The sequence below is a fragment of the Vigna unguiculata genome, chromosome 3, assembly GCF_004118075.2.
Source record: "Vigna unguiculata cultivar IT97K-499-35 chromosome 3, ASM411807v1, whole genome shotgun sequence".
Lineage (NCBI taxonomy): Eukaryota > Viridiplantae > Streptophyta > Magnoliopsida > Fabales > Fabaceae > Vigna > Vigna unguiculata.
The window spans coordinates 55,434,661-55,460,936 of record NC_040281.1 but is presented as its reverse complement, the minus strand read 5'-3'; the positions used below and the strand labels follow the sequence as shown (position 1 = coordinate 55,460,936).

The 26,276-nt window shown below is 32.2% G+C and overlaps 4 protein-coding genes across 10 annotated transcripts; 3 read left to right on the top strand and 1 right to left on the bottom strand.

Moving 5' to 3' along the window:
• The first annotated feature begins 3,489 nt into the window (after positions 1–3,489).
• On the top strand, positions 3,490–7,051 carry LOC114177896. Its single transcript, XM_028063486.1, has 3 exons — positions 3,490–5,556; positions 5,810–5,900; positions 6,352–7,051. The coding sequence occupies exons 1-3, from the start codon at positions 4,732–4,734 to the stop codon at positions 6,540–6,542; spliced, it is 1,107 nt and encodes a 368-aa protein (XP_027919287.1). The 5' UTR covers positions 3,490–4,731; the 3' UTR covers positions 6,543–7,051.
• Positions 7,052–8,316: 1,265 nt separating this feature from the next.
• Positions 8,317–13,034, top strand: LOC114178661 (mediator of RNA polymerase II transcription subunit 17). 4 transcript variants are annotated; one of them, XM_028064695.1, is made up of 11 exons: positions 8,317–8,449; positions 8,624–8,734; positions 9,286–9,385; positions 9,475–9,593; positions 9,704–9,902; positions 10,409–10,522; positions 10,770–10,855; positions 11,045–11,429; positions 11,546–12,010; positions 12,083–12,397; positions 12,518–13,034. In XM_028064695.1, exons 4-11 carry the CDS (start codon positions 9,499–9,501, stop codon positions 12,842–12,844), a joined length of 1,986 nt encoding a protein of 661 aa, XP_027920496.1. In that variant the 5' UTR covers positions 8,317–8,449; positions 8,624–8,734; positions 9,286–9,385; positions 9,475–9,498; the 3' UTR covers positions 12,845–13,034. The 4 variants fall into 4 exon arrangements, with proteins under 4 accessions (XP_027920496.1, XP_027920492.1, XP_027920495.1 ...); XM_028064691.1 differs by having other exon boundaries at positions 9,469–9,593; XM_028064694.1 differs by having other exon boundaries at positions 9,460–9,593.
• Positions 13,035–14,734: 1,700 nt separating this feature from the next.
• On the bottom strand, positions 14,735–17,149 carry LOC114178663. 2 transcript variants are annotated; one of them, XM_028064699.1, is made up of 4 exons: positions 16,671–17,149; positions 16,386–16,588; positions 16,056–16,301; positions 14,735–15,405 (listed from the first exon to the last, which is right to left on the bottom strand). In XM_028064699.1, exons 1-4 carry the CDS (start codon positions 16,693–16,695, stop codon positions 15,367–15,369), a joined length of 513 nt encoding a protein of 170 aa, XP_027920500.1. In that variant the 5' UTR covers positions 16,696–17,149; the 3' UTR covers positions 14,735–15,366. The 2 variants fall into 2 exon arrangements, with proteins under 2 accessions (XP_027920500.1, XP_027920501.1); XM_028064700.1 differs by having other exon boundaries at positions 15,009–15,405; positions 16,153–16,301; positions 16,671–17,141.
• A 3,489-nt stretch (positions 17,150–20,638) lies between these two features.
• On the top strand, positions 20,639–25,266 carry LOC114178662 (deSI-like protein At4g17486). 3 transcript variants are annotated; one of them, XM_028064697.1, is made up of 5 exons: positions 20,639–20,826; positions 20,975–21,154; positions 23,554–23,841; positions 24,454–24,534; positions 24,664–25,079. In XM_028064697.1, exons 2-5 carry the CDS (start codon positions 20,989–20,991, stop codon positions 24,801–24,803), a joined length of 675 nt encoding a protein of 224 aa, XP_027920498.1. In that variant the 5' UTR covers positions 20,639–20,826; positions 20,975–20,988; the 3' UTR covers positions 24,804–25,079. The 3 variants fall into 3 exon arrangements, with proteins under 3 accessions (XP_027920498.1, XP_027920499.1, XP_027920497.1); XM_028064698.1 differs by having other exon boundaries at positions 20,649–20,826; positions 20,940–21,154; XM_028064696.1 differs by having other exon boundaries at positions 20,651–20,852; positions 24,664–25,266.
• The last annotated feature ends 1,010 nt before the right edge of the window (positions 25,267–26,276 follow it).

Here is a 26,276-nt window from a genome sequence, read left to right as displayed (position 1 = left end):
CGTTGTTGTAGCAGGATATTGAAGTGGATTATGTATGGAGCCCATTTATTAGGATGCCATAAAAGGAAAGGAGCAGAAAAGTCCAAATGAGAGTCGATTTATTTAATGGTGTAAGATCTGAAGTGGGGTTGTTGTTGAGTTCTACATAGAAACCTGCCACTGGCACTATGAGTCTCGGCAATATTGATAATGAATTGACAGATTGTGGTAGATTTAACGACATGAAATGGTGAGAGGATAACTGCAAAGGAAGAGGACGCAGAAACAACCAACTTTAACATCTCTGAGAGGCAGCAGAGTAGTCAGAGTTCCATTCCTTTAATAATTTGGTGCATACACTGAACAAAGCGTGGCCAATCTGGCAACCGTGCAAAGTGATGAATCATATACCAGAATGAATATAAAGAAGAAGAAGAAGAATAGCAGAAGTGAAATTCAGAATCAGGACCTAAAATTAATAGCATTAAAAAATTGTGCAAGCGTATAAAATATTGGGAAGCATGAATTTCAGTGAAAAGTGGAGGAACGGTAGAAGGACACGTACGGATGCATATAGCGGGAAAACAGCAGTGGCAATCTTATGCGATCTTCATTTGTTGTTGTCTGGGACATGTCATAATGGGCACGCCAGCTTCTGCTCATGGGTTCCAAACCAAACTAATACTATATCTATTTTTATTTCCTCATGTGAGTTTGAGTTTAAAGCAATAAAAAGGGGTTATGGATGATACAATAAACTATATAGTTTGGGTTTAAATGTGTTTCTTCAAATTACTATTTGCCCACAAATTAAAAAATTTATTTTAAAAAGTTTTACAAATTAATTTATACATATTTTATTTTTGTTTGGATTAAAGTAGGAATGAAAATAGAAAGAAGGTATTACTCATGATGATCTTTACAATAGGCATAAGGAGTCACTTCTTTCCTTCCATTCTCTTTAAAGATATTATAGTAGATGTCTAAGAATCTAAAATTGAACAAATAAATCAGTTTACATGCTCTATTTTTATAAGAAAAATAGTGTATTATTTCAGCTCCGAAAGTGTTGGTCAACCATGAGGTTTCCTTCTTAAGTGAGTTTTTTTCCATGCTTGATCTTCAAACTTGGTGATCAATGGAGTTTTCCTTTCCAGGTGGGTTTCTCTTGAAGCCCACATGTCAATTCAAGGCTTGAGGTTTCCTTACAGTGAAGGTTTCTTCATGTGTGGCTAAAGGCCAATATTGCTGCTTAGCCGCAGAACTCATGTTTAAATCTTTAACAAACCATCCTACGGTGCTCAATGTCATCTTTGGGGCTCAACGCCAACTTCTCATTTTCCTTCATTTTACTTGCAAAAACGGCACAAATATATCAAAATGCCACTTTTCATAATTTTTCTACTCCTCATTCTATAGTCAAGGGTAAAAGGGTTTTTTTACTACTTTTTATATTAAAATTATGTAAGATAAATGTCTAAATGATATGTGATTTTAAGTAAACTATTCACTTATCTGTCGTCACAGACTGACCCAAACAGAGGGTCGAGACAAGTCGACTTAGGTCGAAGGTTAAAACGGGTTAACTAGAATCAAAGGTTTAGAAGATTGACATAGACCAAAGGTTAAGATGGACTGACCTAGGCCAAAGATATATAACAGTCGACCAAGGCTGAAGATCAAGAGCGATCACCCAGGTTGAATGTCGACATAGGCCAACTCGAGCAAAATGTCAAGACAAACGATTAAGACTATGAGTGGCAAAACAGGTCAATTCGACTTGTCAAAAAAATGTTAGGTCGAGATAATCGATAAAAAAATTGATCACTAGTGATAACGTGCCCCCACACATGACAGGCTGACAGGTCGGGCCAGGTTGGCCTGTCACTTTCTCAAAAAAAAAATTCTTTTAACTTGTTCAATTTGTTTTGAAAATTTTGAAACTTTTTATTTTTAATTTTGTTTGAATATACATACAAATGAATATTAAAAGCATATTTGATCATATAAAATATTTTCTAAACTTTTAATTGATTAATTAATGTTTTTAATTAGAAAAATTAAAATAATTCTTACATTTACATATTAAATTACTCTATTATAACAAATAAGTGGAACTTAATTTGTAAGTGTTAGTAATTTAAATTATAATATTGTATATATTAACACCTTTAAAAAATATAATATCGTTAACGAGCTAGCTTGCATTTTGGCTCATCGAATTGATAAGATACACAAGTTAAGGTAAAACGAGTTGATGAGTTGAAATTTTCAAACAGGCACATCCCATTTTGGACATACTAAGGGGTCGATCGGTCAATCCCAACCCATTTTGCCTCCTAGTCAAGATGAGCTAGCCCAGACTAATATGTACCAAAGATCGAGACTATCCGACTCGAAACAAAGGTCTAGACAGGTTGACTAGTGCCTAAGTTTGAAACAGTCAAGTTGGATCGTTTAGGTTAATGGTCGAGACAAACTAACATGATACGAAACCTAATTAACTCCGGTCAAAATTCAACCTAAGTTTACATAGGTTGAATGTCGAATCGAGTCATCCAAACTGAAAATCAATCTGAATCACGGCTCAAGTCGAGATTAAATTACTTTAAGTTAGTTAATACCAAATTTCACCTAAAAATAAGAATTTAAATTTCTTCATATTTTCAAATTCATAATTTTTTCTTTATATATTTTCCTCATCTTAATTATGTTTTTTTGACAATATTAACTTTATTTATTAAGACCGAAACGTATTGTTGAAATAACTACTTCTTGACATATGTCAATCAAGTTTTTTTTTTTTTATTAATGTTGATAAAAACCTTTTTGTTATTTTAGTTGTTAGAATATTATTTTAGATCGTTATTATTTCATACTTAATATTAATTAGTTTTGTATGCTAATATCGGAAAAAAACTATTTTTTCTAGTGTGAATTACATTTTTTAAATTAAGTATGTCGTAATCATCTTTTTATCGATATTTGCAATGATTATTTTTATGATCAACAAATATATTGTTTTCTGTCAATATTAGTTTTTTTTTTCTATTCTAATCGAAAAACTTTTAACTAATGTTATTTATGATTATTCTTTTTACTAAGGTTAATTAGAAGAAGTTTTCGATCAACATTGATGAAATAGTTGACAAAATCTTCAACCATCAATATCTTAAAAGTAAAAATAATTTTGTCCAACGTTAATAAAAAACAATGTTAATTGATATAAAATAATTTTCTTACAAATATTAACTAAAAAGTCTTAAAGAAAATTATAAGAAAATAACGTCTAACTAATATTTACTAAAAAAAATAACTTCGGACATAACGAATGGCATAAGTGGCCCCTTTTCTCACCGAAACAACTGATCCGCACTACAAAACACAAGTCAGGAAGTACTAAAATAGACACCGTTTATGGTAAGTAAATAATGATTGTCCATCAAAAACGGTTGCGTTTCAAGCTGGAATATTTTTTTTACTTTTCGCTGGGGCATGTAACGACATGTCGTTTTGATGTTTTCAACATCATCTCCCTTGTCGCAGCAGAGTAGCACTGCACGCACTCTTCAGCGGTGAAAGTGAAGAAAAACGCCTATTCGATGAAATAATGAAATTCGTAATTGCGAAGAATCCCGTTAATCTCCTCAACTCTCACAGTTCGCTTGTTCCCTTTGGCGTTCCTTCCGTTGAACCCACTTTTCTTCACAGTTCGAGCGCGAAATGGACCCTTGGCTCCAAGCCTCTCATGTTTTCGTTTTCTTCCTTGAGAGCTCGGTGCGCTTCTTCATCGTGTTCCTCGAATATGTACGGAGGTTGGGACGATCTCGGCAGTTCAGACGCGCCTGGTGAGTCCCACGCCTTTCGCAATTTTCTCGTTTCTGTTGGAATCGATGATAGGAAGAACGTTTTCGTGTTCCTCTTGGGCCTCGTTTGTGCGATGGCCATTTCTAGGGTTAAGGTTTCTTCTATTGTCGTTCTTCCTGCTTCCGCGTTGGTTTTTGCTGTTGGTTTCACCGTAGGGTTTCTCCGAAACGGAGCTTTCGGTGAGGTGAGGGCGAGTGGGAGCGGGAGTAAGAGGAGGGAAAAGGAGGACAATTCGAATTCGAAGCTGTCTTCAGAAAAATTGCGGAGTTTGGTGGAATTTTTTGACGAGCTTGATCTTGTGGTCAGTAACTTGAAGAGTGAAGTAGAAAGTGCTATTAGGAATAATAAGATTCGGGTGAATGATTTTTATGGTTATGTTGTAGTCACAGATAAGATTAAAGTTTCACTTAAGAATGCTAGGAATGTACTTGGGGATTTGATAGACAATGAAGAAAACTCTGGTGGTGTTTTGGTTGAGAACCATAAGAGTGGTAAAAGAAAGAAACAAGTTGGAGAAGGTGGGGACCAGATGTTGCAGGCTTTTAGCAGTTTGTTTGGGGAAAATTTGTTTAGTTCCAATTCGACCAAAGTCAGGGAAAATGTTAAGCAAGAGGCGGTGCATAGAACATTGGATCAAACTAGAGGAAATGGTACAGTGCCTGTTATAGAAGACAGGGCTTTGAATTTTGTTGATGAACATAAGGGAAATCGTGAGTTGGATTTGGATCCTACTCAAAGCTCGTCTACTAACTCTGTTTTGGATATGAAAAAAAGTGGAAGAATAAGAACTACTCCCGAGGGAGACAATTTTGGCTTAGGGGGGACATACGGAGAAGCAAAAATAAATTCTTTGACGATAAAGAGCCTAGTTACCGGAACAAAGGAATGAGGTTCACAAATAACCGTAGCTTCTCTTTGAAGATGGATTCCAGCAGCATAACAGACATGTGGGAATCCCATGACAATCTGCTTGACTCTGAGAGCTTTAATGTCAGAACGAAACGCATGGAAAGTGAGTCCTCTTTTACGCGTGAGCAGCTTCTCAACCAAGGTCAAAAGACTTTCAGGTCTTCTCGTGACTTGAGGGAGGGTGGTTCTGACAGGTCCCAATATAAAGATGATACAGTGAATTACGATGATCGTCACCACCTTGCAGATGATGATTTGCCTGCACACGAGAACGAATTCAATACCGCTTCATCTGCAAAGATTTCAGATGATATGATGTTCGATAGATATCTTGATGAAGCAACAGATCTTTTAAAACAAGCAAAAGAGTTTATAAAAGTCAGGCAGGATGAAGAGCAAGCTGAAATCATGCTATACAGGTCTGCAAACATACTATCCAAAGCTGTGGCCTTGAAGCCCATGAGTTTGTTGGCTGTAGGCCAGTTAGGAAACACTTACCTTCTTCATGGAGAATTAAAGTTGAAGTTTAGTCGTGAATTGAGAAGTCTTCTTTCTGGCAGCATCCAACCATCGTCTGGAAAACATGGTAGAATATTGAAGGGACTGAGGAATAAAATCACTAGTGAAGAAGATATTGCATCATTTCTTATTGATGTTTGTGAAGAGTGTGAAGAGCTACTAGTTCAGGCAGGCAGAAAGTATAGGCTGGCGTTGTCAATTGATGCAAATGATGTGAGAGCCCTGTATAATTGGGGTCTTGCTCTTTCTTTCAGAGGCCAATTGATAGCAGACATTGGTCCGGTAAGCATTATTCTTGACATCATTAAATTACCTTTTCTGTTCCTCAATTTGTTAGGGTGTTTTTTTTCTCATTAGAATACATGTTAGAATGCTGCTAAATTGATTCTCAAATTGGTAATTTGTTTAACTTAATATTAAAGCTTTTGTGACTTTAATGTTTCCTTGACATGATTCTTCTTCCAGTTTGCTAATGCATACCTTTGCTGTAAGTTCTGTTTCCAAATCAAATTTAATTTATATTCAAACATCACAGGGTGCTGCATTTGAGGCTGAAAGAGTATTCCTGGCGGCAATTGACAAGTTCGATGCTATGCTGTTAAAAGGCAATGTTTATGCGCCAGATGGTATTATGTCTATAAATTTCTGAACTTACCATTTTATGATTTCACGTACAGGTGCAACTAGAGAATACTATGTTCAAAGATTCTGCATAAATTTTATAGCCTTTTATGGACTGTTAAGGTCAAAAGCATGTATCTAGCTCAATAATAATTTCATAAAAAATCTATGTTGGAAAAACGGCATTAAGAATAGGAAATTATATTTTTATGACATACACAAGCACTGCAGCCTGAGATACGCTCACAGTTTAACACAAACTCCATGCTAATTGCTCGCAATGATTGATGACATTGTGATCATGGAAATTTTTAAACCTGAAAAAGTTATTTCCGGGATACCAACACTTCTCCTGCATTGATCTTATCAATTTTTCTCTTTCATTTATCCCTTTTTAAGTGTTTCCAAGGTCCTCTTGTTATTGAAAAGAAGTCCTGCTAACCTGTTGAATTGCAGCTTTGTTTAGATGGGGTGTCGCATTGCAGCAGCGATCTCAATTAAGGCCAGGAAGTAGTAAAGAGAAGGTGAAGTTACTACAGCAGGCTAAAAGGCTATATGAAGATGCCCTTCATATGGACACCAATAACATGCAAGTGAAAGATGCCTTATCCTCTTGTGTCACTGAACTTAATTATCGACAGTTTTAGTCAATTCACGAAAGAGTTGTCCTGAAGAATAATTTTTCTTTCAATCCTTGTTTCCAATTATTTTATATCTGTCTGACTTGGATTCACCACCAGAGACGGGTACATTTGCATAAGTGCAATTGAACACAAATGCTATGGTTCCAGGGTCGTCCTCATCTCTGTATTGACTCTCCCAGGATTCAGATAAAGATAGCACGTCCTCATCTCTGGATTGACTCTCCCAGGATTCAGATAAAGATAGCACGCATAGTAATAATTATAATAAGACATAGTAATAGTTATAATAAGGATAAAATGTAATAATTTTATTTATGCACAATCTTGGACACACAGGTTTCCTAATTGTTGTAATACACATGTTTTTATTATCATTCTTCTCAAAACATGATGATAGCATGATTTGAAACTCTCCACCAATTTTATTTCACAAGACTACAATGTGATGCTCCTACTGTTTCGATGCCAAGATTAATATTTCAAGGAAAATACTAAATTTCATTGTCAGGAAATGCACTGCTTGTTTGACTCTCTATATATATATACACACACACACAAAAGGATATGAGTAGATTTGATTTTTTTTCTTCTTCTCATTTCATTAATTTTTTGTACTCCTACAAGTAAAATAAATAAATAAGGATATCTATAAATTGTTTATCTTTGCCCTCTATGTGATAATAAGTATTAAGGGTGATATTTCTGAATAATTGTACAATCAATGTTATGTTTTATATCATGGAAAGGGACTTTGATCAAAATTCATCAAATATCTATTAAAAATTACAAATAGCTAAAAATATCAAAGATTATTTTGTTTATTTATTATTCATTTATTTGTCTTATATTATTTGCTGAAAGAACATTACTATTGGATGACATATTTATTTAGATAAGAAAACAAAATACTATTTTTAAAATTGTGAATACATAGAAAGTAGAACATTTCAAATGAGGGAACAAGAAAAAAAAAACCCTTTAATATTGTAGAATTACTCAAATCTTTATATAAACAAGTAATATTAATATTTCTCATACTAATACTAAACACTATGGAATCAATCTGGAGATTTTTTTGGGATATACTGGAGATATCATTACCACTCAACTTGATTGAAATTGGCTCAGAAATTTTGAATACTTTCCGAGCATTAAATTTGTTAATATAATAATATTTTTACTTATTTGTTTATTTTGTATGATATAATAAAATAAATAAATTTCTACATTGAATATTTTCGATTTTTATAATATTATGTATAATTTAAGAATAGTATAATATCATCTAAACTGATTTATTTTTTAAATGATGTTTGATTGGACTAATGATGAATCTTAACCTAAAATTTTTAAGACAATAATAATGAATGATACGTATAAAATAATATAATTTAAAAACACACATTAATTTTATATAAAAGGAATAAAAATATGGAAAAACTTATTCATGAACTATTGATTTATTTTAATTTTAATCACTCTGTCATGTTTTCTAAAAACAATAACTTTTTAACTGTTACTGTTTTCTTTTTAGCAATGTCTAATTGTACGAGTTGGATCAAGTATTATTTCTAGGGCATGCACAACAGGTTTGAGAAATAAAATGTTATTTTTAAATGTAAAAGACAATTTTTGTTTAAAATTAAAAAAATTAAAACTAGATTCAGATGAAATTAATAGAAATAAAACTTGAAAGTATAATTAAGAAAAATAAATAAAATATTATCTGAATAATATTTTAGCACAACATTTTTATAAATTTGGATGTCTGCAAAATATATTTTATATAGCTGCATCTTAGGTTCCCCCTCTGCCTACAAGACCCAGTTCTGCAAACTGAATGCCTTGGCGTCCCAGAGTGTGCATTTTTGCTCATTAATTCTTAGTTTCGACATCCGCTTCACTCCTATGTAGGGTGAAGATTTGTGCTTCTGTTGTTTTTCTTTTATGATTGTTGGGCGTTTATTTTGGATTCTGAATTGCAATTCCTTTTAGGGATTGTGGTTCTTGTTTGTTGGGGATTTTGTTTCTTTTGTATTTGTGTTTTTTGAATTATATATATTTTCCTTTTCGTGTTTGTGAAGACTCGGTTGAAGGAGTGGTGGCGTGACACTCAAAACTCCAGGACCTGAATCTCATCAACTACCTCCTACAATCTCAAAGATTCCATTTCTGTCGCACCTTATTTTTCTCAGGTAACTAAAAACTAAAATCCGTGCTTTTGTCTTACCTGATCAATTGTCCTTGGGTCTCATTTTCCCTAACTCCAATCTTTTTTGGACTGTTTGCCCAGATACCATTAGTTTTACATTGATGTTCAATTGTGTTCAATTTTTATATTATAAGCTTGAGTTCTTTCATCTGCTCACTGTTTACTTCTTATAAGTATTCTTGTGTGCATTTTTATTTGTTATGATGTTGTCTCAACACAGCTGTACACTGGAAGTGTTTTTCCTGAGTTGGATCGATTTATTGTTACTTATTCATATATGCACACATTATTATGTTTATTTTATGTATGATTAAACTAACTGGAGTCTGTGTGTATAGACTTTCTCATAAGGAGAGAAAAATAAGAAGATAAGAAGAAATTACTCTATAAACTAAAATAATTTGTGTACAAGTTAAAAATAAAAAAAGTTTAGAGAAATTATAGAAGAGAGTGTTTACAGATTAGCTTACGCATAAACTCATTTTAACTTAAAGGAGAAACTGATTTCAATTTTCTTATTTTTCTCTTCTATAGGTGCATATGGACAAACTCTTCTAGACAGGTCATGTGTATTACATCAACAAGGAATTAATTGTCTTGTTGGTTACTGTCTTCTGCGCATATTGGAAGAGTAGTATGTAATTCATGCTGAGTTGTGCTTTGACTGTAAGTAATGTTTTACTATTGAGCCAGACTTTCACGCTACAGCATAAACAGTTATAGGATTTGGTGGAGTTTTCTGAGAACATGGATGACAACATGGACTTGCAAATCTCCCTGGATAAGCTACCAATCAAGCGGTTGGATTCCATTGAAGAAAATGGAATGGAACGATTCCCACCGTATGCTTTCCTCTTGATCCTCATTGTTTTTAAAGAGAAAACATTTTGCTAATGATGATGCCCTTTAAAAAATTTACAAGAACGAGAACATTGGCCCTATTTTATTGCAGAGATGTGGACTATGAAGAGAAGCGACTCTCTCTAATCAGGCGAATTGACTTTGCTTGGGCCATTGAGAAGGATGAGGAGAAGAAGAAGCAGAAGAAAAGCTCCAAGGAGACCTCAACACCATGGCAATGGCAGAGCATGGTAGAGAATTTGCAATTGGCACATCAGGAGCTCTCTGTCATCATTGATCTCATCAATACCGTGAGTGGTGCATGTTGCCTTTTGCATTGAATAACTGATATTTATGTTTTTCTCTATTCTTTTGGAACCCTTATAGTTTAATTTTCTCCCTGGGTATCTGTTTTAAACAATGCAGTAAGCTTGAGGGTATTTAATTTTTGACACTGGTGAGAGATTGCTTCTAATGGAACTTTCTTTAGAAGAAAATGCTTGTTTTGTGGCTTATAGGAGAGGGTGTTAGTTTCATTCTTAAAGTGGAATCAAGTGTTTGAGAACTTTTATAATTTCAACTGAGAACGCTAGAGCAACTAATTATCATTGTTTCATCACGAGGCATCATCCTTATATGGTGTTAATGGAAATCTCCCCTTTATAACCATGTTTTGTGAATTTTGGGTGACAAGTTTGTTTTGAATACTGATTGAGATTTTATTTTGGGATCTTTTGGCATAGTTGTTTTCAGTGTGACTGTAATTTAGGTAGAGGCTGACAATACAAATATGCTTTGTTCAAATTATTGTGCTTAGGTGGAAGCAAATGATGCAGTAACAGTGGCTAGCATGACAAGACCAAAACTATTACCAAATGAAGCTTTGTCTGATCTGGCTGTATCTGCAGCCGCCAAGCTGCAATGTTACCGTGTAAATATTCTTCTATCTTCTTTTTTTCTGAAAGAAAAATCCTACTTTTTTAATGTTTATTTTTATTCATAATAAGTCAAGATTAGTTCCCCTTTTTACTGTGGCCAGTTTATTTGCTTAAATAAAAAGAATACGACTCAACTAGTGGCTAGTTTCGGGTCTCTCAAAACTTGCCTATGTGACAATTTTCTTAGCTTTTACTGTGGTATGTTATGAAATATTTGAACAAGCTTTCTACCATGTGCAGCAAGTTGGAAAATACTTCAAGCAATCTGCCAAGGCTTTCGAACAACAGGTTGCTCGGGAAGCTAGGTTTTATGGTGCCCTTATCAGGTGAATTCCAATTCTTAACTTTCACTTTAATATTCATTTATATGGGTTGATGTTTGCACATATTTGAGAACATGTTATTAAAAAGCTGGTTCTTGCCTGTGTCCATTTCACCAATGAATTAAAGAAACTCTCCTTTGGTTGTTTACTTAGCTCACATCATACCTATCACATGTCCTAACAAATGGGCAGGTTGCAGCAAAATTGGAAGGTTAAACGGCAACGTCAGGCAGCTATTGTTCCAGGGAATGAAGGCTTCACCTTTGATCTCTTTGATAACTCATACGATCAAGCTTCTATTATCCGGTCATTGTCTATGTCCACTGTTCGAGTCAATCATGATGCTGCTGGAATGCTGGCAATAAATATGTCTCCTGATTTATGCCATTCTCTCCAATTTGATTTTGTTGGTGCACAATCAGATGATATACTGAGGAATTCCAAGCAAAACAAGTCTCGTTTCTCAATTGACCATAGTTTGGGTGAAACTGGCAAAGAGTCCTCATCTGATGAAGAGTGTGTTAAGAAAACACATACACTCCTTCGCGAAGTACATGAAGCAATTTTCAATGAGCAGGTAACGAATTCTTTGATTATTATTATTGTTGCTTTACTGTATCCAGGCTAGTTTGTCCTATATACTTTGACCATTTCCTGTTGGTGGTTTGTTGCTTTTGACTCTTATTCTTTTAGGTGTTTGATTTGGTGAATCGAGAAGCATTTACCACAGTTACGGGTGTTAGTGTGACTGGAATACGGGAAAACTATTTACAGTTAAGTTTAGGTCAAGGAACCTCTGTGTACTTAGCACTTGTGGCCAATGGTCAAGAACATTCCACTGTTGAAAATGAAGTCACCAATAATTCAGAAAATGCAATGTTACCTCTAGAATCGTCTGACGGAATGAAGCGCGAAGCCAAGCAGAATGCCCCTAAGAAAGGGCTGTTTTCCATCTGCTATGAAATTTACATTCAGCAGATTTTTCATGAGCATATATTCGGAAAAGGCGGTGAAAAACTAATTTCCTCTGGAAGTCGGTTGTCTGGGGTTCAGGCAAAGGAGACAAAGGATGGTGGATCCAATCTTCTTGGTCATTTTTTTATGTCTTTGTCTCACAGGATCTTTTCAGCCAAAGTTCTTGCGGAGCTGGAAAACGTGGTATTACTCTTTTCAAAATTAAATTTTAGCTGGTTGAAAAATAGACATTTGTTAAGTCTTTGATGCCTGCAGGTATCCAAAGTCCCATATCTGCAGTTAATTTCTAATCCCACGTGGCATTCTCGGGCTTCATCGTGGACTCTGTACATGGAGGTTCCCCAGTCTATCCTTCGTGGTAGCCAAATTAAAACATCAGATTGTTTGGAGAAAAATGCTGTCAAGCGTCAGTTTTGGATTAAGGCGGTGGTAAATGACAATTGTATCAATGTTAAAGCGGAAGGTTCTCCAAATGTCGCAGGCCTGTTCAAGGGAAAAATTGAGGAAACCCACTCAATAAACAAATATAACTGCAACTTAGCTGATCTTCCAGTGATTATTCTGCAGCAGGTAAATTTGATGCCCTTGCAATGACTTTTAAATGGAGAACTGCATGTATGTAACTGACTCACAATGGAGTCATACTTGTAATAATAAAAGTTGTTTATTTCTACAATTGAAACCATGCAGGTTGCGAGCCAAATTATTAACTGGTTATATCAGGAAGCTCTGATGGTTGGGATAAAAGCAAATCGGGACTTCTTATGCTTGTCTTTTGAGCTAGAACAGGGTGAAACACTAGGCCTAGTTGCAAGTGTTGATCCGGAAGATAGTGAAGGGTGTATATCTTGGTGGTTGGTCATGGAGGACAGTTTTGCCGAGGAGCAAAAGCTTCATATGAACATCACCGATGGTGCATCTGAGTATAGAAAATTCCTAGGTCACTTGTCTCTTGATTTGTTATACGCAACACTCATCGACTTGGTAGGCTTGTGCAGTGGTGGCAGTGGTCAATGAAGTTGAATCAAATGTTTTTCCTGCACTCTTCAAGTCCAAGAACTAGGAGAGGACTTGTGCGCAACCATTGTATATGTTTGCCATTTTAACTTGATTTATGTACACTACACCTCAACTAATTTGCTGTTGTCATATTTTTTTAGGGGGACATAGCTATTTTGAAATTAAGAGAAAAATGTTAATTTTTTTATGCTTGAGTTTTTTTTTTTCTCACATCTATTTATACATTTGAATTTTCAAATTTTATTGTGATGCCATAAGTGAAAATAAACTGGACTATAACATATGTTAAAGGAATACAGGAGTATAAAAATTTTCATTTGCTGTGAAACCAAAGAAAAGACAATACTATTCTTGGGGTATTGTGAGTGAAATATGATAGGAGGAATGCAACTACTTACTTGAAGATAGCGGCTTCTATGCTTTTCGATGGATTAATTCAAATCGAATCTATATCTAAATAATTAGATTGAAATTGAATTTATATTTATATTTTCTAATAAATCACTTTGGATCTTTATAAGTTTAAATTTAAATATTCCGATTTGATTTAAAATTCAAATCCATTTTTGTTTTTTGAAAAATAATAGTTTTGGATGTTTATATATCAGTTTGATATTGATTTTAAAATTAATAACTTTTTTAAAATCAATTTTAATTTAAAAATTAAATAAAATTATTATGTGTTTTCTAAGAATATTATTTTTACAATGAAAATCTATTAAAATATTTTATATTTTATAAACTGTGCAATTAATCAAAATCTTTGAGGGCATCCTAATGCGCTGTTTTATTATGAATATATATGTGAAAATTTAAAAAGATATATATCCAATTAAAATGTGATATGATTGAATCACGATGTTTAAGAACACAATATAATAGATCGTTATATCGAATAGTCGGATTATAATTTTTTATCATAAAAATCGTTGCATGTACTACAGTATCGACTATGAGAAATGCACTAATCCACATGTAATGTGTAAACAATGATAATTGTGTACCATAGTCACTAGATAGGTATGGATAAGGAGACATATAATACATATGATGAGTTACAATAATGAATCAAAGAGCCTAACATATAGATCAATAGATAATTGAGCATGTCATAACGTTGTTAGAATCTCATATTCTTTTATGATCCTGGCTGTAAATGGACCTTTATATGCCTTTAAAATGTCTTTTATATTATAACCATTACTCCTTTTTCATATTTGATACATGTTCTCTATAAAGTTAAGTAATGTATGGCATATCTTGAATGAGTGCGTTACTCCCAAATAAAAGCAAATGATATATTTCTTAGAAGTTTAATGCTGAAACATGAAGATTAAGAAATGTCAATTATCCTATTTTAGTAATATATATATATATATATATATATATATATATATATATATATATATATATATATATATATATATATATATAAGTATAAAATAATACGTTGAACCGCCTTTACTTAACTAGCTTAAGCCTGTGCTCCATAGCTATGAATGTACAAATATTAGGAATAACACGATTCCTCGGCAGATTATTCTTATGGATATGTTGAAATCAAATTGAGATTACAATTTCAGTTAAAAATGCTAGGATTGTTGTTAGGGCTTTGATTGATAGTGGGAAAAGCTCTAGTATTTTGGTTGAGAGTCATAAGAGTGATTATAAAAAGTTTGAGAAGAATGGTACCACATGCTACAATCTTTGAGTATTTTGTGAGTGGAAAATTTGTTTAACTCCAATTCGAACAGTCAGAGGAAATGTTAAGCAAGAGGCAATCAATAGAACATTGGATTAAACTAAGTGTCTACTAACTCTGTTTTGGATAAGAACAAAAATGGATGAACTGCTCATGAAGGAGAAAATTTTGGCTTAGGGGTCATCTGGAGAAGCAATTACAAATTCTTTGATGATAAGGAGTACATTACCAGAACAAAGGATTGAGGTTCACAAAATAATCTTGTTCAGTACATATATGCTCTCCTAAAGTCATATCTTCCGTTGCTAAAATGCATTGGCTGACAGCCTTGTTAAGATTTATGAGTTCAACTTTTCCGGTCCTTAACTTATACTTCTTCAAAGACTATTGTTCACTGCAACTTCATGTCCATACTAGAAATTTTATTTTCTTACACAACTTAACCTGACATGATGTGTAAACAAAAAGCAACCCACTTCTGTAAGCTATAACAAAAACAAAAACATGAAAAATTATGATATACTTAAAGTTATAATTGTAAGCTAGTGATGAAAGCCACTCTACAGGCAAATTAAGTTTAAATCCCGTCAGCATCACCAAGGAGCACCGCCAAGCCACAGAAAAGGTTGCGATGTTTCCACATTTTTGTAGGCCAAGATTTATTACAGAACCAGGGAAGAGCAGAAAAATGGTAATTGTGTGGAAGCTCTCAGAACTCAAAATAATCTTGATCAAGTCACTTGCTTAATCATCATCCATCACATAAAGGAACAAAATAAATGCAGCACTATCCATCTCACAATCTCACAATAGTCAGTCATAACCTTTTCCCAGACAGTTCAAACAACGTTGAACCCTACAAAATTAAGAGGAAACATTAGGAAACTACAAACAGTCCAAAAGATCATAACTTCTAACATTATATAAAAGGGTGGATTCACTTTCTGGTATACATATTTTTTTTTTCAATATTAGTAGGCTAACTGTTTTTTAAATTAAAATAATTATATTGCTAATTTCATCTTTAAGTAATCGTTTTTTTATTTAACATCTTTTTAAAATTTAACCATATTTTTAAAATTAAAATGAGTATCTATGATAAAAAAAAAGTGATCATACATGTTTGTTGTGATTCATGTGAAATATAATTATGGGTCTAAACATGATTTAATAAAATACTAGTAGGTGAAATATAATTATGAATCTAAATATGATTTAAGAAAATACTAAAAAGAGAAGCTATCTTTTAACAAACTAATAATCACCAATTTCAAAAGAAATAAGGATTCTAACTCTGACATAATTGGTATAATGGATTACTCACTATTAACCATAAAAAAAAATTGTGAGCAAAAGAGAAAGGCTAAGAAATGAGATTGGACAAAAGAAAAATTGAAGAAATTATTTTCATTACATCTCTCACAATGAAGATAATTCCCTCTATTAATTTATGTGCTTATCATCAGTAGAATTCATGTATTAGAATTTAAGAAAACTACAACTTACACATCTAACATTTTCTCCGAAAGCATACCCCAATTTTGAAATCCCCATCGAATATCGAACTAGGCATAAAATGAAGCAGAACAAAACGAAAGCAGACCTGTTTCCTTCGCAAGTAGGACAAACGCAGGGGTTAATTGCAATAGGGTCGAACATGGGTGACCAAGCTATGGTGGCATTCCCATTGCACAGTTTGCATATATAAAACCCCTTCCCTCTACAAGCCCTACACGGCAACGCAACTTTTTCCTACATATAAAGCCACGAAACGTTCCATTACATCTATTTCCAAAAAGGAATAGGATAAAGTCATGAAGTTGAACTCATCCTTACCCGTTTCTTCTCAGACGCAAAGCGAAGCAATTTAATGGTAACAGTGGAAGTCAAGTTGAGAGTGACTACTCCACCGAAGATAACTGCAGCCATCCTAACCAATGGCGCCAGTGGCCTAGGGTTCATGTCTTGTCTTCTAATAAATATGCTTACACCTTTTCTCAAACAACTGATCCGCACCACAACACACAAGTCGCGAAGTGCTGAAAATACACACTGTTTATGACAAGTAAATAATAATTGTCAATGCAAAACGACTGCGTTTCGAACCGGAGTTTGTTTTACTTATCGATGAGGCACGTGACGACATGTCGTTTTGCTGTTTTCAACATCATCCTCTGTCGTTGCAGCAGAGTAGCACTGCACGTACTCTTCAACGGCCAAATTGAAGAAAAACGCTTATTCGATGAAATAATGGAATTCGTAATTGCGAAGAATACCGTTAATCTTCTCAATTCTTCTTCCTCGAATATGTTCGGAGATTGGGACGATCGGGGCAGTACAGACGCGCTTGGTGGGTCCGAGGCCTTGTGCAATTTTATCGTTCTGTTGGAATGGATGATCAGAAGAACGTTTTCGCTTTCCGCTTAGGCCTTTTTTGCGCCATTGCTATTTTTAGGGTTAGTATATGCTTTCTTCTATTGTCGTTCTTTCCTGCTTCGGCGTTGGTTTTGCCGTTGGAATCACGGGGACTCCCCCAAACGGAGAATTAGATGAGGTGAGGACAGGGACGAGAATTCGAAAGTCTAATATTTTTCATATTAAAATCTAATTTCTATTTCTAATTTAGAAATCAAAGTTTGATTAAGACGAAAATTACGTTTTAGAAGGTGGAACACATTATTCACTTTCAGGTTCAAATTATATTTTAATTACATAATTTAAAATATGTTTTTAAATAATATATTTTAAATTATATAATTCAATAATGTATTCTAAATTATATAAGTTTTAGGATATATGTTTTTCGAAATATTGTGTTTCTGCAATATTAAATATATTAATTTTTGTTATAATTTATTTATCTTAAATTGGTTTGATTTTAATTTAGATAAATGTAGCTGAGATATAAAGTGATGTTTAGAAATCTACACTACAAATTGTAAGAGGGTGAGAGGCGCAATTTGACTGTGTACAATCTCGTTTTTAAGGTAAAAATATATCTTTATATTTAATGATATATTTTTTTTTTTTGTCTTGCTTTTCTGAATAATGGGTACATTCTTGTATTTTGTAAATTCTTATAGTTGTACTTCTTTCTATCCATATACCAGTTCAAATGTTAATTAAATAATTAAAAAATGTATATTTTTCGTACTATGAAATATTAAGTCTCAATTATGGGCTTCAACCCCATAATTAAATAAACAATTTTTTTTCCATATTATTAAACAACGACAAAATACATACAAGATATATTAAAATTATTGAGATACTGTCATTATAGCTATTCAATGCATACCATTCATGATTAAATTCAATGATACAATTAAAGATATTAATTAATTATGATACAAAAATTAAGTTTCCTTAATTGAGGTAAAAGAATGACATTATCAAACTGCAAATTATCATCTAAAATCATATTGTCCTCTTTCGTAGTAGTGACATATTTTCCATTCTAACAATTATGTTTATAATTTTTTAACATTTGTCAAACTAAATTGTCATATAATGTTTCACTCCCGTGTTAATAGCCTAAAGAATGGCATTCCTTTCACGAAGACAATCCTTGATTTTGAAAATATTTAAGATATGAAAAAATTATTGCAATTATGCTCGAGTGATGCCAAATATTTCTATTGGCTTACCTGAGTTTGATAAAGCATCTGACTAACCACCATTGTTTCTCGTCATAATCTCTTATGATTCTAAAAATATTGGTTGAATTTTCCTTAGAATTTTTCTGGGATCTTGATATCAACGTAAGAAGTGAATTTTAATTTTAACTTGACCTACAATTTTGATAAAATGAGATTCACACTCACTTATAATCTCTAGTCGACGTGAGATTTTCAACACAACCCCTCACATCCAGGTATATACATTTTGAATTTTGAACGTAGAACTAAACATTAATGAATGATAATGTAGCGTAAGGGGGCATAATAAGCCCAACAAATAATAAATTTTACTAGAATAGAATTTGGGTGACTTTGTAAATAATGAAAATTTTCTGTCAAACATCAAAATTTTGTAGCAACAACAAGGAAAAAACCTAAGAATTTTAACTGTGCATAGGATTGATTCTAATTGGTGTGTTGTAATGAAATAGAGACTTTAAAGAGACTGAGACATGGAATATGGATTGCTCAAAAAGAAAGCTTTCAAAAGTAAATGGGTATACAAAATAAAACATTATTCAGATGAAAGCATAAATCGATTGAAAACAAGACTTGTTATATTCGTATATTATCAAAGATAGGAAATAGTGAGACATATTATATTTGTATATCATCATAGAAAGGAAATAGACTATGACGAACCCCAGTGGCACAAATGGTGACCATACATACCTTCTTGACAATGGTAATAATTAAAAAAATGTCATGTTCACCACATGAATGCACAGGACATGGTTCTCCATGGTGATTTCGTTGAGGAAGTGTACATGAAAGTTCCTTTAGGTCTTATATATTTTTTCCCAACTTTAAACAAATAATGACATGTTTCGTTATTAAGTTTGTTGTAAAAATTTCACTCTCATCTCCTTTAACTAATCCCTTGTATTAATATCGAAATTCATTATTCGTTCATGTAAAAAATAATCAACATTTATTTTAAAACACAAATACATATTTATCGGTATATAACCATTTTTAACTAAAAATATCACTTTTCAAATCTCTCTCACATACACACATCCATATTCTCTTTTAACTTTGACACGAAACTGAGATTCGTCTATGTTTTATACCTTGATACATTGATCTTTAAACTTTAAAAATGAATATAATTATTTTAATCTAATTATGTTATATTTTTTTATTCATCAAACACATTTTTCAACTAACATTAAAACAAAAACATATCAAACGATGTAAATAACTCAAATGCTAGCATGAACTATTAAGAATCCAAAATGTTAGTCTAAGTCTCACATTTAGTAGAAATGAGTTAGTTGAACATCATATAAGGATGAAGACCCATAAATTCATTACTTTAAGATTTTGAGTTAGAGGTATTATTAATCACTTGTGTGTAGGTTAGTTTCATGTCTCATTAATATTTATTCATTTTGAAAGTATAAGAAGTGTATAAAAGTTTTCCTAATTATTATCAACTAGAGATTGATGAAAAAATATTTTCAAAATATTAAAACTAAATAAATTATATAATATATTTGGTCTTCTTTACTTTAAATATTTTTTTAGTTCATTAGCATGTTATTATAATGAATGGTCCTCTCGTTTCTACAAATAATATATTTGTATTAATAATTTGTTTACCTTTTTCTTCTTTAACAATGTAGAAAAAAATTAGTATTAGTTCCTAAATCTCTTAAAAATGGAATCCAAATCCATCCCGAACAATACGATTATGTAAAATTTTTATAAATTCTAGAATAAAATAAATTTTTGATAAACTTTTAGGAAAGAATATGGATATAATCTGACATTTTTTCATACGACAATTTTTTTTATAAAATATAATGCCTGTTATTTAAGATACATCATTATGTAAGTAATATATGGTTTACTTTTATAATTTAATATTTTATTACATATAATCTTACTAGAATAATATTACATCATAATTTAAGTTGATTTTAAACTATATATATATATAAGATGCTGATTAGTTTAATTTAAACACAGTTTTAAATTCTTTTATAATATTTTCCTGATAATTCTCTTACTTTCTTTTTATTTTGGAAACATAGAAATACAATTACAATTACTCTTTTTATAAAAAAATTTCCTCCCAACGGTTAGACAATAGCATTAGTCCTCAAATAAGTTTATAAAGAGAATGAAATTAAAAAAAAAATAGTATACAAATATAAATATAAATATAAAATATATAAACTAAGTATACATTTGAGTGAATTTAGTTTTAAAAATAAAAGGATATTTGATTCTTAAAAATTCAAAAAACATAAATTAGTTCTAGATTTATATGTCCAATTACTTTTTTAAAATTTTATTTTAGTAACAAAATAATTCTGTATAATTGTTTGGATTAAATTAATTTTACTTGTACAGTAAACTAAAATTCAGACCAACAACTGGTCTTGTGCAGAGCAACAGACAGGGAATAAAATTGAGGAAACTGAAAGGGTGGAACTCCACGGAGAAAAAAAAAAAAAAAACAAAAAGAGTTGTCTCAACCCAACAATAGCAGAGAGAGCCAAACACGTCTTTTGACTCAAAAGTAACCAACCGCTTATCTCAATCAACTCGAAGTCTAATGTTTTCATAAGATTGGTCGCTTCAGCGTGGTATGTCGTGGTCATGGATCTGTGTTGTATGATTTCTTCTTCTCGCTCCATGTCCATGGAATGAGTGTTTCCCTTTGTAACTACTTTCCTCTTTTGGTAATTTCATTTGTAAGGTTGTCCTGTTTGTGTTGGGTTCGGTAATTTTCAGATTGCTGCTACAATATGGGTGTGGAGAATGCCTCGAAGTCCATTTCCACCTCACAATGCGATGACCAACTTAGCAACAGCAAAATCAACACACTCGTGCGTTTGAATGTCTACGATCTCACCCCTGTCAATAATTACGTCTACTGGTTTGGATTTGGCATATTTCATTCTGGCATTGAAGGTCTCTCTCTGTTTCCTTTAACTTTTTTAACTAGCTTTTATGTTTGTACCAGATCTGATTTAGTGTACAGTTTTTCTATTTCAATTTTTCTATCTCTGTATTGCTTTGAGAAGGCTCCTAATTCACGATTCTGTGATATCATGTATGTTTTATTTGAGTGCTTGTTTGCAACTTTTCTCCATAAATTGAGAGAGCAGAGAGATGAGTATAACCCTGAGTTACTGAATAATGTGTGATTAACAACACCTTACCAGCTTGTGGCTTCTCAGATATTGAATTCGAGAGCTAACTTCATAAGTGCGAAAAACAAACATGTCAATTCAATGGTTATAAACTAAACTCAGTAAGGTAAGTTGAGGTAAATTTTTTAATGGGATAAGAGATGAAGAAATTCTTTTAGATAATATTAGTTAATGGAAACTAAATTTTCACAACTTTCTTTTAGATAATCAATATAAGCGAAACACTGTGAGGGAAACTAGTTTTAATCCAAAGGGGTAAAAGATATGCTTAGTAAGACAAAAAATATTGAGTAGTTTAATAGTGAGAAGGTGATATTATGATTAATAGTTCTGCATCCTTTCTGCTGCTAAACTGGTAATTTTTTTCCACCATAATCAATAAACATTTTTACAATCAAGTTATTGCAGTTAGGATTCTCTTACTTCCAAGTTAACTCTTATATTCTTACTATTTTAAATAGAGAAAATAAGTTATCTCATTGGAAAACTCTTTTCTAGATAGACTAGTGACAGTGTCTTGGAATTACATATAACTTTTGCCGCACAAACACTAGGTTCCAGTACCAAGTTCCAAATCACATATAATTTTTCCCTCTCACTAACTCCATAGTCACAATGTTTTTAATTAAGGGCTCAAAATGATTTGAAAAGATTAGCTAGATTTTGAAATCTTTTTACTCTACTAACTTATGTTTTTATGAATTTATACATGATTACGACATTTATATAATTTGATCTCTCGTAGTCCTATTACATTATCAAATCTTAGTATTGTTGTTTGCTACTTGACTTTATTATAAATGTGAAACACTGTATTATATTTGTGTTAAGAGTATTATGTTGTTCATTCAAGTCATTAATAGATTTTTAGTATTTTTTATTAAGTAAATAAAAATTGAGTCTATAAAAACTCTACAAATTTCCTTAAACTATACAGTTTAACATTACCTACGTTTTTTTTTTTTCCTACAAAAAACCAAAGGAAGCTCTTACCATTCGGGAAACCCTAGATTCAAGCTTCCCAAGTATTTCACACATCGACAGCAACAATCATAAATAATCCAGATTACATGTCTGGAATGAGAAAGACAAATGACGTTATGATGTTCAGTAATGACTTTGAATTCAGAAACAGTACCAACAGTATTTATTTTACAATATGACAGAGGTTGGTTGGCTGGAGTAAGGCTAACAAGTTGGAGAACTGAAACATCTATTGAACTTAAAATAGCTCAAATGCAGCTCAATTTCTTTGATCTTATGCTTATGGTGGCAGATTTTGTATATTTGCAATCTTCATGTCTGGCTCTCCTAATCCACGTTATTGTGTCCAAAGACTTAAAACCAGAGTAACCCATGTACTCTAAATCGTATTTTACCGTTTGCAAGAGGATGTAAAAGTATGAGTGTGTTTGGAAAGCTACTGTAAAACTATGAGTGTGGTTGGCAAGCTACTCTAGTAGTGACTTATAGGCTTGTCGACCAACTTATAAGCTGGTTTGTCGAAAACCAGTTTGTTTGATAAAATAGCTTAATATTCTTGTAATCTCTTCATTTTGTAGATTAGGAAAGTCCCATGAATTAAGGGATTCTAGAGTGGAATAGAGAGATTTTATTTCCAAAAATAGAATACAACTCCTCTTATGTATATGTTCGGAGTTAATGCAATGAAATCAATTCGTTCTTCCCTAATTTTCCAGAAATAAAAGTTACAATATCACTGTCAAATGTAAGCTAACGTGCATACATCTTCAGTTGCAATACAGACCTTGCTATCATCAAAATCATTATATCATATTAGAGTCCTTTCTGGATATGTTGTATGTTGTGTGTATAAGAGGTTTCATGCATCTAGAAGTGGTTTTCCTGGTTGATTTAGAATCTGTTTTCAATAAAATAAATAAAACGAAAATTAGAATATTTAAACTTACTCATTTTGATCCTTTTGATACACTACTCTTTATTAATAGCTTTTGAGTTCTCAAACATTTCATTTTTGTATGATTTTTGGAAACAATCATTATTTTGTCAGAATTGTTCTGAAGATACCCCAGAAGAAGTCTTTTGTCATTCATGCTGTTGTAACTCTTGTTTTGATTTGTATATCTAATGCTCTAAAGCTTTTTGTCTTGCTTTGTTTCTTTTATTCTGAAACAGTGCATGGTAAGGAGTATGGATTTGGAGCCCATGATTTCCCAGCAAGTGGAGTTTTTGAAGTGGAGCCAAGGAAGTGCCCTGGATTCATATATAGATGTTCCATCACTTTGGGTCAAACTAATATGAGTGCTTCTGAGTTTCGTACATTTATTGAAAACATGGCTGCTGAGTATCATGGAGATACCTATCACCTTATAACTAAGAACTGCAATCATTTTACAGAGGATCTCTCCAATAGATTGACTGGGAAACAAATCCCAGGTTGGGTGAATCGGCTTGCAAAGCTAGGTAAAACCGTACTAGGAAATTCCTTGTAAGCTTATTTTTTACACTTTGATGCGTGATTATCATTTTTCTTCTGTATTTGTCTTCTGAATTCTTATTGTGAACTAGATGGTAGTTGCTTTCTGGTCTCTTTTCATCTCTTCAGGGATACACTTGTAACATCATGCTTCTATCAACCCAACCCATCATACAAAGTTTAGGCCCATTATAGGACTCACATATTTCTGAACACATGCTTGAAATAGACAAGGAGAGAAAATACTGTCTTGAAACATCAAGTTATAGGCTCTATTATGCATAACAAAATATTAGAATCGAGTTCAAGCCAGTTGTCTAGAATATAATCTGACAATGATATCATGTTTTGCCAATGTATAAATTTTAAACTTCACTCCATCAGCTTTTTCAAGTTATTCTTGGCAAAGAAAACTACTTCGAAAATATCAAACATCAGTTGCTTTTAGCTGGATATCTGCTATTGTAATTTCATCAACAGAGAGTAATAATCGAACGCATCGATTTTCTCTTCTAGTTCTGTTCTATACATTTTATGTCATTTTCCTCCTCAAATACAATAAGCATAGTCCTAAGTCCAGCCTCTGGTAAAAATTGTAGGTGCTTTATGCAGTTGTCTACTTCCTGAAAGTCTCCAAGTAACAAGTGTTAAACAGCTACCTGAATACCATGAATGCTCAGGTGTGTATATCTCATGTTCTTTTTGTCTTCCGAGTCAACATGTATTACAGATGATGCATGTACTAAATTTCCATCTTACTAATGATATCTGCATCCTTTTTTGCTGTCTGTCTTTACGAATGTTTGCAGAAGATGAATTTGTTGAATCTCTTTCACCTGCCACACCCCGCGAGTCAACAGAAATAGATGAGGAGCAAGAAAAGCACCTTCTTTCATCATCAACTGTAACTGAGGATGTTACTTTCGTTAGAGAAAGCCAAGCAAAATAACTGGTATCTTTGACGTTAGAAATTACACGGGTGCTTCGCTTTGAAATTTATCCATTTGTTTGCAGTAATTATTTTTTCTAGATTTTCTCATTCATCCATGGGTTTGGGTTCATTGAAACTGGAGAATCCAGTATTTGTTATGTACAAAAGATTTTCGAATGGGGCTTATTTGTTTGATTTTTTTTAGGGGTGGAAAGTGGGGCGAGGTTTGAGGCTTATGAGTATTTTGTCATGTTTGAAACTGTCTTGTAAGCTATGAAATATTAGTTTGTGTGACGACATGGTACCAAAAACATCTTCCAGTTGGAGGAGGACGAGGGTTTAATGTTGTTTTTCTTATGAGTTTCATATCCTGCACAAAAGTAAAAGATGAAATGATCACTGTAAGCATGCTTGATAGCAATGCCGTGCGCTTTCGACATGATTGACATGATCTAATGTGATAAAAATACTTATTGTGATCTATGATTGTGTATAATATTTCCTTCAAATGAGTAAAATTTTATGTCAATTAAGGTTAGGATATAGTTTGTGTTATTAATATACTTTATATTTCATAATACAAACTATACAAAGTATATCGTAACAATTATTAGGGACCGAACATTTTGGCTAATTAATATCAAACTACTGTAGATAAATATTTAAATCGCCTGAGAATGAAGACTTTACATGACAACATGTTGATATTTAAATTAGAAGGTGACATTTTGTATTATCGTTAAAATACATTAATACAACAGAATGCACTAATGACTTTTTATTATTAGATATTTTTACGTTGACAATTTTATTATCATTTTAATATTTTCAAATTTCCACGTAGTTCAGTTATTATTGTTGATGATCTGATACGCCGGTGGCTACATAAGATGGTAAAAATTTACATAATGTTATATGATCTGATCTGACAATGGATTAGGTTGATATTTAAGAGACTAAAAATATATTTAACCAATATTTGTATTAAAAAAAATAAAAAAAATGATTAGAAGGATTAAATATACTAATTTCAAACGATAAAGGACTAAATTGGTTCAAAGTTTCAAAATGGACTAATTCCAAAATTTACTGGAAATGAAGAGACCAAAAACATATTTAATCCTAAAAATATTTATCCATTAATTGGATATTTGTTTAAAAAATATTTGCATATTATCATGGATAACCGTGTGATATTTAAAAAATATATATATTATAAATTTTTAAGATAAAATTAAAAAAAATATAAAAATTAAATTTTAGTTTAAATTAAATTTAATCTAACAAAATATATATAAACTTTTAATTTTAATTTAATTTAGTATAGGCTTAAATATATATTTAATCTCTATTTTCATTGCTTTTATTCAATTTTATCTTCATTCTCGTTTTGTGTTCAATTAGATTCTTATTTTTGTTAAATTTGGGTCAATTTGGTCCTTTTTACTAACTGTGTCTAGGTAGTCAACGTTGTTTATCAGTACATGCCAC

Bases quoted from the DNA above. Each gene is read 5' to 3' on its own strand.
- LOC114177896 (XM_028063486.1), top strand. From the start codon at position 4,732: ATGAGGTTCACAAATAACCGTAGCTTCTCTTTGAAGATGGATTCCAGC. The intron at 5,557-5,809 runs GTAAGCATTATT...CAAACATCACAG, and splicing joins TGATAGCAGACATTGGTCCG to GGTGCTGCATTTGAGGCTGA. The intron at 5,901-6,351 runs GTATTATGTCTA...GTTGAATTGCAG, and splicing joins CAATGTTTATGCGCCAGATG to CTTTGTTTAGATGGGGTGTC.
- LOC114178661 (XM_028064695.1), top strand. From the start codon at position 9,499: ATGGATGACAACATGGACTTGCAAATCTCCCTGGATAAGCTACCAATC. The intron at 9,594-9,703 runs GTATGCTTTCCT...ATTTTATTGCAG, and splicing joins GGAATGGAACGATTCCCACC to AGATGTGGACTATGAAGAGA. The intron at 10,856-11,044 runs GTGAATTCCAAT...ACAAATGGGCAG, and splicing joins TTTTATGGTGCCCTTATCAG to GTTGCAGCAAAATTGGAAGG.
- LOC114178663 (XM_028064699.1), bottom strand. From the start codon at position 16,695: ATGTCGTCACGTGCCTCATCGATAA. The intron at 16,302-16,385 runs GTAAGGATGAGT...CTTTATATGTAG, and splicing joins TTGCGTCTGAGAAGAAACGG to GAAAAAGTTGCGTTGCCGTG. The intron at 15,406-16,055 runs GTAAGTTGTAGT...TTAATTTTGTAG, and splicing joins TCGGAGAAAATGTTAGATGT to GGTTCAACGTTGTTTGAACT.
- LOC114178662 (XM_028064696.1), top strand. The intron at 21,155-23,553 runs GTCTCTCTCTGT...ATTCTGAAACAG, and splicing joins ATTTCATTCTGGCATTGAAG to TGCATGGTAAGGAGTATGGA. The intron at 23,842-24,453 runs GTAAAACCGTAC...TAAAAATTGTAG, and splicing joins GAATCGGCTTGCAAAGCTAG to GTGCTTTATGCAGTTGTCTA.